This window comes from Triturus cristatus, chromosome 1_2 (assembly GCF_964204655.1).
Source record: "Triturus cristatus chromosome 1_2, aTriCri1.1, whole genome shotgun sequence".
In the NCBI taxonomy this organism is placed as follows: Eukaryota; Metazoa; Chordata; class Amphibia; order Caudata; family Salamandridae; genus Triturus; species Triturus cristatus.
This window is the reverse complement of record NC_140580.1, coordinates 883136369-883150100: the sequence shown is the minus strand read 5'-3', so window position 1 is coordinate 883150100 and position 13732 is coordinate 883136369. Positions and strand designations below refer to the sequence as shown.

The window sequence follows — 13732 nt, the reverse complement described above, 5'->3', positions numbered from 1 at the left end:
CACCACGCATATCCTTTACCACGAAAATGCCTTTAACACGCTAACTTTTACAATGATTTTCGTTGTTAAATTATGCATGTTAATGGCATTTTCTTGTTAAAGGATATCACACTAAAAATCTACCCTTTAAATGTACCCCTGCGCGACACTACCCCCTCATTCCCCCTTACCTCTCCTCGATCTTCCTTGGTGACGTTCCACGTCGTTAAGAGGAAGCGGAAGTGTCCTTCCGTTTTCTCTAATGACGCCGATTGCCTCGACATCTTTCTTTAAATGGCGGAAACAGGTGCAGTTTTTTTATATTTTATTTTGGGGGTGCCCCCCCAAGCCCTCTTTTTTAATCCCACGTTTTTTTTGAGGGGGGGGGGGGGGGGGGAGACCCCCAACCCCCCCTTTTTTTTCTTTTAACTTTAGCACACATGCCTTTACTACGAATTTCGTAGTAAAGGTATGCGTGGTAAAGGCTTTTCGTTGTAACCACGCATGCGTTGTAATGCATGCTTGGTTATGGTTATGCGTGGAAACGGCCGCTTTGTAGTGGCAGTTTCCCCTTTGTTCTTTAGAAACTGCTCTGGCAGATATTTCAGCAATTCTGCCACCTCTTCCCAGTGTTGGTAGGCACACCTATCCTGTAGGGCACTGGAGTTGCCATCGTGTTGTGGCACCTCTTTCAAATTTTTGCCCCACCATCTCAAACTCTCTGCTTTTCAGGACTTGGCCCCTGATGAAGTTGGAATAGCATTTTTCCTAGCAGTGGCCACTATGAGAGAGTCAGCTGTAGTGTTACCTTGTATGCAAGCAGGGTCCCTTTCCACTCTTGATATTACCGGTTTGCAGGATGCTGGCTCCTTTAATACCTCTTCCCTGGTCCAAAATGATAGGTAGCATTGGTAGGAATTGGCACTTGCTTTGTGAGGGTAGAAGGGTTTTGAGTAGGAATCATGTAGGTCTCTTTTCCACCTCTAGCTGGACCCCATTCTGGTCTGTTCTTTTGACCATGTTCTACTCCCTCTAACGCAGTGCCAGCATTTAGTTCTGCCAATGTTCTTCCCTGTCCTCCGCGTCATGGAATACCAGAGGAGCCTCAGGATCTTATTAGAACATTACGTGTTGGTCCGCCTCTTGGGGCTCTGGTGTCACTGGTAGCTCCATGTCAGCCATCTCCACTTCTCCGTGGCCCTTTGTCATTGACTGAATTTGAAAATTCCAAAGACTTATTCAAATCCTTTTTCTGGATGACTGCTGCCATCTCTGCTTCGAGCCGGCTTTTTTCCGCTCGCCTTAAGCACTTTTCAGCATCAATTGCAACTTGAGTAACCTTTTCTTCAGCACCGGTGTTTTGGCTTCAGTCTTAGTCCTCTCCTGCTCTCAGCCTGCAGACACGGATGGTTTTTCAGATGAGCACTCTCCTGCGGTGTCCTTATTTTGGGACCCCAGACGTTTTTTCTTTTCAACTTGCCTTCGAGACAGTCTGAGGGCTTCTAGTCTAAGGGCCTTGGTTCGGCTAACCCCCGTTTTTAGGTTTTGTTTAGGCAGTGCTTGCACTGTCTCTTCGAAATATGCTGTATTCAGGTATGGCCTTGAAGCTCCGCCCACTCTGCCTATATTTTTAATTGGCTTGTGTCACTGTTCTTTGTAAATGTTGGCTTTTGATTTAATAGGCTTATTAGTCCTTCCTCAGTACCACTCTTTAATCTTACCTCCCATGAGAACCGGCCCTTTTACATGTGTTACTCAGTAGCTTTAATTTGCTGGTACTTAATTTTTTCGATATTGCTGTAGAAGGCATGGCACGCTGTCCTTTTCCTGCAACACAGTTGGGAGAACCTGCTATATACAGGATGTGGTAGACAGCAAAACAATGTGCCTGGAAGTATTACTGAATCTGAGAGCTCAGTGATATCAATTTGTGAGTTTATTAGCAGCACCCAGTGGGGGGGGGGGGGGGAAGAGTTATCATTTGCTCTGCTTCCGTAACGTCACAAGAGGAGTTGGGGCCTAGAGGGAAGCAGCAGGCTATAGGCACAAAATCCAGTTCAATACAAATCAGCTTACAGAAGTCTTTGCTTGGTAAGTAGCAGTTGATGCCCTGTACTCAGCCACCTGTGTTGTCATAACTCACTGGGTATTGGATGCGGCCTCTGCTAACAAGAAGCTGTGGACACGACACACTGCACTTTTGGGGAAGTTGCACATTACCCAATACAAAGAAAAATGTTCTTGATTCACAATTCAAAACTTTGAATTAAAAAAATGGGGCATATTGATTGTAGCGAGCACCTCCTCTTTTTCCAGTGATATACGATGGATGATCTCCAGCATCAGAGGATGCTGCCTCTGCCCCACCTTACTCCCCTTTCTAATTCCACTACACAAAATTGGTTAGCTTTGCTGATCTGAATACAGGGGTCGAAAAAGAATTGTGCTCATTGAGCTCTGTGAATCAGGATCATCAAAGGCAAAGATAAAATGGTGGCTTTGCAAGTGTGATGGCTTTTTCTGCACCTATCCGATCCATCAACACCCATTTTTTTGTTTTTAATATCTTCATTGCATTTTATCTTTTCTTACACAGTTATAACACATTATTGCACATATTAAACTTTCAGTAAGAGAAATGCCGCCATGGGTCTGTGCACATAAGGTAGTGTGTTCCCATCTAGTAATTATTACAAAACTCGTATCTGCAGCGCACATAGCGGTATGCATGTATAAGGTATCACATGTCCTAACTGCATACAGATACTATTGTCTCCATTGACATATCAATGTATGTATCCCGTGTATGCACCACCTAATCGGATGCTGTCAGTGTGTAGATATATCAGGTGTCGGAGAGATACTCATTGCACTCCTAGCACCTCCTGAGACTCAGATCGCATTTTCACATGTGCAATATGTGCACATAATAGTAAGTAATGCTGGATATCAACTTTTTTTTACCAAAGTTTTTGATTTGCAAAATATGAACTACAACTAAAAGAAAATAGAGGGGGGGGGGGGGGGGAAGAGATATTAAATACCAGATGTTCTATGAAATAGTTAGGTGAGTGGCCATCCAAAGTAAGCTGTAGCTAATCTGGAGTGTTTGTAATGAGTGCTGGCTGCACTTTCTATACTAATCACAGTCATGTAGATGCCGGGGCAACTTATGGCTAAATATGTGCCTACGGTATGTCACCAAGGCCTGTGAGGTTGTGATCTAGCTCGGCAGTTACAGTAGAAAGCAGTGCCATACATGGCATAATGTACTCGTTGACCGAAACTTCAATCTCACCTGCCTGTTGTATGGGAGGTGTATGTGGCATAGCTTGTGGATTTGTAAGGGCTTTGAGAATGTCATCCCAGGATTGTGCTAGAAGGTACTTCTGCAGCACCGCCGTTTCTTCCCAGTGCAGGACGGTGCTTTCCGCCTGCACCCATACCTCTAGGGATTTTTTTCAACTAAAGTACTTCTGGGGGATCCTCATGTTTCCAATGTTTAGTAATTCGTCGTTTTGCAGTGATTAGGCCTACGTTGCGAAATCTGGAGCTTACCTTTTTCGCATTGAGAGTATAAAATTCCAGTATACAAACCTCCCACGTGTTAGGTACCTGAATGTTAGTGCAGTTCGTTAGTGTCTCAAGTATAGTGCGCCAGTAGGGCAGTAGTAGGGGGCAGGACCACAACATATGTAGGAAATCGGCATCTGTAAGCCGACATCTCGGACAATTGGAAGTGGTGATGTTGAAATATTTGTTAATTTTGTCCGGTGAGAGGTACGCTCTATGTAATATGTACGTTTGTATGAGTTTAAACCGCGAGACGGGCTTAACCCCTCTGTGCTCGGTTACCGCAGGCTCTGTGCTCCCACAAACGCCAGCATTTCTACTCCGTCCTGGACACTCTAAAAATACAGTTTGTGGTACAAAACACTTTCCAGACTGTTAATGACATTCTCAATCTGCACAGGATTTGCGTGACGTTAGCACGTCCATTTCAAATAGATTCATTTCCTATTGGTTATCTATCATTGTCAAGAGCAGGCATATGCAGTATGGTAATATTTACTTCCACTAGAACCTTTATTTGAAAAATAATAATTTTATTTTACATAGCGCTTCATTCCTCACATCTGCTGTTTCTAAGCACTGTAAAGAACAGACGCCGCTATCAGACCATTTATGCTGCTCTATTTCCTGGCCTCGGAAGAATGTTAGGTTGAGAGGAGAGCGCCCGAATTCAAATTAGTAGCCTGCAGGAGACCGCACCTGTTCGCAGGCACCGTTCAACTCATTGAGCCACATAGGCGCTATAAACGCAATATATTTCACTACTGCTACCTGGAAAGGAAGGATCACTACGGTTCATATATAACTAACGTCACTGAGAAGCGCTTCATGGAAATGCCCTTGGGAAAGCGCTGCGAGGGAGTAAGGTAGAGTCGGGAGAAGCTCGGGTAACTACTCTGGTTCAGAGAGTTGCAAAGCATGGTTCCGAGTCCCTGACCAACAGCCTAATTGACGTTGAGTTTTGTCAGAGTTTCTCCCTCAGGCGACTGAAAGACAGACGTGATCTGCTTGTGAATCAGGCGCCTAGAAATTTTGCAGGTGGGGATGTGTATATACAAGCATGCATACCTAAATATTTCACTTAAAGTGTTATGGAACCAAGAAACGAACGATAGTATATTATTAGTAAATAGTAATAATGCTACTACTACTGTGCTCCAAATTAAGAAATATTTAATCGTGCAATAAGTTAAGATGCATAACTATTGTACGCAATATTCTGAGTAATCCTTAATTTGTTTTTTTATTTATTTTATTTTTAAACTAGCCCCTTGATTTCTCAAAGGTGAATATTATCAGGAGGCTATGCCACTTTGGAGGATTTACAGCAGGGCAGCTGAGTGAGTTGGGCACCCGTTGACACGTGGGACCATATTAGAAAAAGCATTGGCCGCGCGCGGGGCCACGAGACGCGATATGTGGTGGGGGAGAAGCGGGAGTTGTGCGCTCGCGGCCAATGCTACAAAAGTCATCGCGATCACGATCGCTGTGAAAGCGAAAGTGATCGCGATGACGCGCTAATGGCGTTAAGTGAGAGCTGCCAGCAGCACTTAAAAAAGCCACATACAAAATGTCTCTCTGAGCCAGCGCATGCGCTGGGTTCAGCGAGACATAAAACAGTAAGGGGGGGGGGGGGGGGGGGGGAGAGATAAGAGGTAGAGGGACATTACCTGGAGGAGAGAAAGACGCAGGAGAAACGAGAGGGGGAGCCAGAGAGCCATATGGATAGTAAGCGAGTACAAAAGGGGGGGGGGTCAAGAGAGAGGGAGAGAGATTAAGGGGCAAGGGAGAGAGGAATTGCAAAAGAGACAGATGAATTGTGAAACAAGAAAGAGTGAAAGAGAAATAGACAGGATTAGAAGATTGGCCTCATTCACAATGTTGATTTTCTCTGTTTCCAAGAATAAGTCACATGGGGAGGGGGTGAAGCTTTGTGAAGCGAGCTACAAGTGAATAAGAGTAAGTATTGTAGGTGGAAGAGAGGGGTGTGGAGAAAAAAAAATGTGGGTGAGCATGGAATAGAGAAAGAGCGCGGGATCATGATATATAGAAAAGTGGCAAGGATTCAACTACTGTAGAGACACAGGGGATCTTCTACACAGAGTCTCAGATGTAGACATGGAGACTTGACTACGTTTAAGAATAAGAGCGAGAGGAGTGGGAGACAATGGAAGAGAAGGGAAATTGTAGAAATGGACAGGAGAGGGGGGTAATACACTGTGAAAAGGAAGGGGGAAGGAAGGCTGAGTAATTCTGCGCCGTCTGAAGCTTCCAGTTCCAGCCCCGCAGCTCCCCAGACGCTCCCAGTTTTGTTTTAATCAATGCAATTTTGAGGGAAGCGCAAGTTTACTGCTCAGCGATAAAATGAAATGAAGTTCCCCACTTTGTACAATTCAATCACGCTCGGAGGTTTACTCTCCTCCTTGCAGTCATGTTACTAAGTACGGTTCCCATTATTGAAGATTATTTCTTGTCGAGAAATGCGTTTGAGGTATTTCTCCTTCAAATCTGACTGCCGTGCTTCAATCATTACCTTCACGGGCGCCGTGGGTACTCTCTGCTGAACAACCAAGTCCACAGTTTGCAGCTCTTTGTGAAGGGCTTTTAGCAGTGTACATTCGGCGAGGAAGAGAAGGTTTGCGAATTAGGTTTGTGTTTAATGTGCGTGTCCTCAGCTTCACATTAAAAACGTGTGCATAGAGGGGCGGGAGCTGGACTGCCAGACATGAGGTTTTATAAATGCTTCAATATTTCGTTTTATCTAGGACTGAGAATATCATTTTCTAAGTGGCCTACAAATTCACATTAAACAACAAAAAAAAAAAAACAACTTCGCTAGTGTTGCGGTGGGCGATGTTGAAAAAAAGCGTCTTACGGTGGACAACAGGGAAAGTGACAGTAAAAACAAGCATTGGCTGCGCGCGGGGTGGTGGGGGAGGGGGAGAAGCGAGAGTTGTGCGCGCGCGCGGCCAATGCTACGAAATTCATCGCGATCACAATCGCTGTGAAAGCGAAAGTGATCGCAATGACGCGCTAATGGCGTTCCTGAGTGCTGCTGGCTGGCCTTACGCATGGCGGCAGCGCGCGTGCATGCTCACGCGCACGCAAGCGCTAGGCCAGCCAGCAGCACTTAAAGCCACATACAAAATGTCTGAGCCAGCGCATGCGCTGGGCTCAGCGAGACCTAAAAACTGCATGCATTGGATTTTTTTTCCATGAAACAAATATGAATTCTAGGAATAAAAACAGTCTGAAGCCTGCTGGCTTTGAATGCTCACCTCATACTACAATCAAAAACGCAGCCTATTGCTATCCCTTACCATGCAGGTAAACAGAGTAAACATGGATTCAATGGTTAGTTTAAAAAAACAGGTTTAGAAAACGTGTGCCGCAGTCCTAAACGTCTATTTATTACTACAACAGTAATAATGGAAAGATCTCAAACTGATTTATTTTTTCAACAATTCAAACCATAATTTAATGTAACCTTGTTCTGGGGCTAATCCTTCAAAACATGGTTATGGTCACAGGAAATGTCATTTTAGGGAGACAACTGTACGTTCTCCCAAATCTTCACTTAACTAAATGTGACTAGGTTACTATGCTACAAAAAATGTCATACCTTTAAGTGGATGAGTTATATAAAACTATTTTAAGAGTGCAGACCAGCTATACCATTGCAGGACTACTTCTTCAAAGCACTCGATTTACTGAATACATTTGGCAGAATTGAGAAAGCTTAAAAAATTCAGAAACTTGCAATTTTAACAGCACAATATGATCTTAAATTATTGGAAATAAGCAAGATGCAATGCACGACAGGTAAATTAAACGGTACAAATGTTCTATCCAAGGCTCTGTTGCCAAGAGGGAGACAATTAAGCAGCAAGCTGCTTTCTCACCTTGTTTGTGGTATAGCTGTCCCAAATGATAAGTTTACCATCCTGGGAGGCACTAACTAGCAGTCTGCAGGGAAATTGGGAGAGAAAAACATCAGATGAAGACAGCAGCAAAAACCAAGTAAGGAAAAACTATCAAGATGCATAAATACATGTGGTTGCTACGGATATACTAAACCTGACCATTTCAGACAGAACATACTGGGAAATCAAAAACAATAGTCTCATTGCCAAAATACACAACTATAAGAGTCTGGTTTCCAAACAAGGATACAAACTGCATGCTAAATGATTATCCACCTATGTTTTATGCCCAAGGAGACAGTACTTACTTTATTTTATAAATATACTGTTCAACAGGTGTTTTTTAGGTGGATATTTGGATTGTAGAAAGATCTTGCAAGACTACAGATCAAGCACAATAAAAATCAGCAAGTCGATTTTTCCAAATAATTTGCACCCTGCTCATACGGGGCCCCTAAAACATAAATCAAGATCTAAGAAAAATGTATTCACTTATGCTTCGAAAATGGAATACATTATTCATGTTGTACGTAATACAATAACGCACAGCATATCATGATGGCTGTAATATGCGACAGCAATGGTTTGAGTTTGTTTAGTTGTATCGTTACATTCTGTATTCATAAGATGACAAAATCAAAAAAGAAGTTACTTGCATATAAATTTACTGCCTCACTGGTTAAATATACTTTAATTTATAGTGTGCTAGAATGCCACGTTACAAAGGACTATTCAAAATGCTAGAATGGTTACACTTTGAAGTGTTTCATCAATTAAATCACAAAACTTAGTCGAAAGAAGTTGGAATGGCAAAAATATGCAATTCAGTGACAAAACTTTTCAAATAAAGACCCAATGAATGGTAACAGTCTTCCAAGGATTCCCAGTCTTCAGGATGAGAAAGTACCTGGCCGATAACGGACAAGTTTCTGGCCTATACTGTTCATTATGGTTACTTCTGTAGTAACTTACAAAAGACCAATTAAGTTCAGTAAGTGTCATTTCTAAAGGTAGCAAGTGCATTTTCAGTGAAGATTTCACAGTGTAACTGCAATTTCACCGTAGATTATATTGACAGTCATAAGGCTCACTTAAACTTACTTACATCGTTTACACAGAAGGCAACTGGTGGCAAAATACCTTGATAACCTCAAAAACACTTTACTTCACTAAAATACACACACAACCTGTCTGGGGCCAACTTAATATCTCTTCAGCACATTAAAGGCTCAAGAAAACATAGCATTTTCAGACTGTTTAAGAAACCTATTTCTTTGTCACAATATGCTATAAGACATCAACAAAGAATACCAAGGACTAAAATAAGTGCGCGACGAGGGGTGAACGAGCTGATGATCAAACAGTGAGCTCAGGAAATGTAATCCAAACTAGAGATTTAGGTTTGGGAAATGTGAACCGCATTCCATGTAGCTGAACTGGAAAAAACCACCAATTAAAAATTTCACCAAGGGTGTGGTACAATGGGCAAACCCATTCGCATTGAAGCGGATTTGCTTTCTCATTATAATATCCTTTTTCAGTGGCTAGATGTGCAGGCTTGTTTCAACAGGCTACTTAACTCCATCCTTGCCTTTCTAAATACCTGTGGTTGCCCTAAATATATATGTATTCATACAGTTTCAGGATTTTGAGATGTCTTCAATTAGCAGGATTAGGAAAAACACAAAGACAAAACCGAAGTAGCAGCGGAGATATAATCAATGTGCTATAAAAAAACCTCTGAAAAAGAATAGCCGATTACTCTACAGGCCATACATTTCATAAACCCTTCCAGCTGATGTGATTGCTCATTTACCAACTAGATCAAAACTTTTGCTTGACCTGAGCAAAGTCATGGGCATATAATTCACATTAATCAAGGGAGAATACTAAACTCAAACAGGAATCTATGACAGCTCAGACTTTTCTAATCCTAAAAAATAACTTAAATGAAAAACACATCACCTGCTGTACTGACTGAGGAAGTAATATTCTTATTCGCTACCCGCCCTATGTATACTACGGAGACTCTTCTGCCAGGTAAAGGTTTATGCACTGCAAGCCAACTCTTGACATTTTGTGAGGTACAAGTCTATTTCTCCCAAACACAGATACACTCCAGATCAACAAAAACTGCTGAGTTGCTTAAGTGGGAACTAGCCGATATACTGGCACCTGTCAGAATGGGTCCATTGAATTTCCAGACATACTTGGTCGCGTGTTTGGTATATGCCCCAGCCAGTGTTGTGCACATAATTAAGCACAAGCTAGAATAATATTATAAGAATTGATAGCAGTGAGTCGCCTAGTGAGGCAGCGCTTTACAAAGATTGAGAAGTGCAATTAACCTCAATGTGCCCCGTTGGACTTGGCCATTTTTACAGGGTCATCCCTAAATGTTTCGCTTTCACTCCTTTTTTTGCTGAATTGGTTTGTTAGCTTTAGGACTCTGCACAATTCACCACTGCTAACCAGTGCTAAAGTGCATGTGTTCACTTCTTAAAACATGGTAGGATTGACTTCTACCCATTTGGCATATTTAATTTACTTTTAAGTCCCTAGTAAGGTGGCACTACCTGTGCCCAGGGTCTGTAAATTAAATATCAATGTGAGCCTGCAGCAAGGATTGTGTCACTCACTTAGTGACCCTTTAAACAAGTCTACGGTCTTCCATTATTTCTGCATATTCAGCATACTGGAAACATAGGAAGCAGATTGGTAAGTTGATAACATGTTTGTCAAGTTATGAAGTGCAAGACTGCCAGCTGCAACCTCACTATGAAACATAGGCAGGAATGTATGATGCTACATCGCAAACATTAACATCGCATGCCATCGCAGTTTTCATATTGCATGTTTTTACATCGCAAGTATCCACAATGCAAACCATTACGTCACATTTCCATTGAAATGCATACAAAATAAATTTACAACGCACACAAACACCTCGCGATTTTTACCCCTAGGCCCACTCCTGGAAACCCGAAATTCTAAAACCTTTAATTACTACCTTACACGAGAACCCCCTGACCCAACCCTAAAGCCAAAAACAGTACCCTACAGTACGACCCCCTAACACTTCCCTAAGCCCTAATACAGTACCCTACAGTAAGACCCCCCTTGACAGTACCCTAAGCCCACACTACACTACAGCCCCCCCCCCAACACTTCCCTAAGCCCTAAACTACACTCCAAGCACAAACCCGCTTACCTCTCACTCCTCGCTTCATCTCTTCCTCACCTCAGTCCCGGTGCTCCGCCTCATGTCCATTACACCACATACGATTTAAATGCGCATGTGTTTTAAAAGCGCATGCGATGTAATGGGACGCGTCGCAATGTGTACGCGTCGTAATGTCGCTTGCGTTGTAACGCATGAGACTTAAAGGCATGCATAGTAATGCCAGCGTTGTAAAGGGTGTTCGCCATAGGCAGAGCAGCCAGAAAAACAGTAGTAAACAGCAGTAAAGATCTTAGAAGGGGACACTAATTTGGAGCATTAGATGCTGCTCTAGTAAAAAATACTGTCCAGTTACATGGAAATCCACTTGGTTGAGGAGCTTTATTTCTGAAAAAGGAGATTGTATAGTTTACCCAGTGTAGTTTTACAGCTTGAAGAATTTTCTGGATTCACAAGTTGTGCATTATTGTGCCATCCAGTAGTTGGGTCTGGAATTCTCCATATAATCTTTTCTTTTTTTGCTGTTGGTGGGCAACAACGCACCTTAATTTATTTGGTGACCCCTTGTGACTTAGTCATGCTTCCTCCGGAAGCTCCCACCTTTGGTCACCATCTTCAGGTCCTTATCTTGTGTTCCCTCAACTTGTTTGAGATGGGTGGGTTCCCTTGTGAATCCATAAAATTCTTCAAGCTGCAAAACTATACCGACGGGTAAACTATACGTTTAGCAGCGCAAGTCTTTTCTGGATGCACATGCGGTGCATTGACTTTGTAGCAGTTCATTACTTCTGTGGTGTTTGGGTTGAAGATGAGCACGGATTAGTAAACCGATGTTGTAAGACCTTTTGTCCCACTTATGATTCTTTGTTAATCTGTATAACCACATCATTGTGTTGTGAACATGTGCACTGATAACCACGCTGCCATTCAAATGTTTAGTAATGGTGTATTTGCTAGAAAGGCAATGGTTGCTCCTTTCTTTCTAGCCAAATGTGCCCCGTAGTGTTGAATGTAATAGATAGACTATTCAGTTGTGCCACAAAAATGCAGAAGATCCATCTCACATTCGTGTTTGTTACTGGTCTTCCTAGAAAACGGCTTGCAAATGAAATGAATAGCAGTTTTGTTTGATTTCGTTCTTTCAATACATTACAGCTCTTCTTGGGTCTAATGTGTGTAATGTCCTTTCTGCATGCGTCCTTGTTGTTTTAAATAAACTTGGTATTTGAATACTTTAAGTGGAATTGAGATTATTTTTGGCATGAACTGCGTGTTGGTTATGACAATTCTGTCCGGGTGTACTTGAAAATATTTAGCCATATAACACTATGTTGTTGGCTTCCTTGTCTCTTAGGACAGCCATTGTATTCTCTGATAGCTTTAGGTATCCAACTTCAAAGTCTTCAGGAGCCATGCTTAAACCTGGTTCTGAGAATAGCACCCTTCCGTCTTCCATTGATAGCAGATCTGGTCTGTTTGGTAATCAGTGAATTTCCCCCCGGAGATAGTCCTATCAGCTCCGAGAACCGTGATTATTTCGCCCATTGTGGAGTAGTTGGTATCAGGGTCATCCTGCTGTCCTATTTGCTGATCACCCTGTGTAGTAGTGGTGGTATCAGGGGAAAAGGGTTGGCAAATCTTCCTAACCAGTTTATCGATTACATTCTCCATGGCTTGGTGGAAAGGTTGCCTGGAAGCAAAGCTTTGGCATTTTGTGTTCAGGGGAGTTGCAAACAGATCCAATTCTGGAGTTTACCATTTCTGAAAAAATCCTGTTGAGTACAGCTTGGTTTAGATCCCATTTGGGAGAACATGAGGCTTGCTGCTCAGTTTGTCCGCATGGACATGGTCTTTTCTGGGCAGATGAACTGCTAGGTTTTCCATCTTCCTTTGAATTGTCCATTTCCATAGCTCTTGTGCCAATTTTAACAGTGGTAGGGATTGTGTTCTCCCCCACCCTCCCACCAGTTTGTTGATGGAGCACATGGTGATTGTATTGTCTGTTTGAATCAGTTTTGCATTCTGCCATAACTCTTTATGAAAGGCTTTTAAGGCTAGGAATACCGTTTTTATTTCTAGGATGTGGATATGCTGAATAGCATCTTGTTCCTTACAGACACCCCATACCTTGAGATTGTTCATGTGAGCTCATTCCATTTAAGAGAAGTCCGTTGTAATGTGCTGGTGATCTATGTGATCTGCGCCACCACGCTATCTCCTTGAGCGTTTGCGTGACAACCACTAGATCTTCCCACACCCTGTTGCCTGCGACCATTTATCTTGGGACCATTCCTGAATTGGTCACATGTGGAAGCTTGCAATTGGAATCAAAGATGCAGGAACCCATCATTCCTAGTAAAATCTCCACTGTACTTACTATCAGAGCTTGCCCCTTTGGAGGACAGCTGTGTTTTTCAACAGTGATTCAGTTCTCTCCTCGCTGGGATACACTCCTTGGACAGAATCGATCCTTGCCCCAGAAACATTTTCACTTGTTCTGAATGTGGAGTAAACTTCTCCAGGTTTAGCGAGAATCCCAGCCTGTATAGAGTTCATTACATGCTGTATGTGCTGTTCACAACTTTGACGACAATTTGCCCTTACCAGCTAGTCTAGGTAGGGCTAAAACTAGCACGCCTCGTCTCCGTAGGTGTGCTGCAACTCCTGCTAGGCACTTTGTGAATACTCTTGGTGCAGTCTGATTTTGAAGGCTAGTACCTTGAACTGGGGTAGTATTTTCAGGCCACCACAAATCCGAGGTATTATTTGGGACCTGTATTCATTGGGATGTGCACATAGGCATCTTAAGTCAATTTTTGCCCTGCAATCCCCTATTTGCAGTTGTGGTATGACCTACTATAGGGTTGTCAACTTGAATGTTTTAGTTTATAAATTTGTTTAGAATCCTTAGGTCTAGAATTGGCCATAGTGTTAAGCCTAGATTTGGGATCAGATAACGTGTAGCAGTCTCCTTTGTTGAGCGCTATTTTTGGTACTGGTTCTATTGAATCTTTAGACAACATTTCCTCCACCTCCTTTAGTAGACTGGATGTTTCGTCCTGAGAATGAACTTTGT

General features: G+C 42.6%; 1 protein-coding gene across 2 annotated transcripts in view; it reads right to left on the bottom strand.

Moving 5' to 3' along the window:
• GNB1 (G protein subunit beta 1) overlaps positions 1-13732 on the bottom strand; it is a 319936-nt gene that overhangs the window by 123852 nt on the left and 182352 nt on the right. For both annotated transcript variants that reach the window (XM_085609355.1, XM_085609358.1), the window contains exon 5: positions 7455-7518. In XM_085609355.1, the coding sequence (XP_085465481.1) occupies positions 7455-7518 (64 nt within the window). The remainder of the gene's footprint in view (positions 1-7454; positions 7519-13732) is intronic.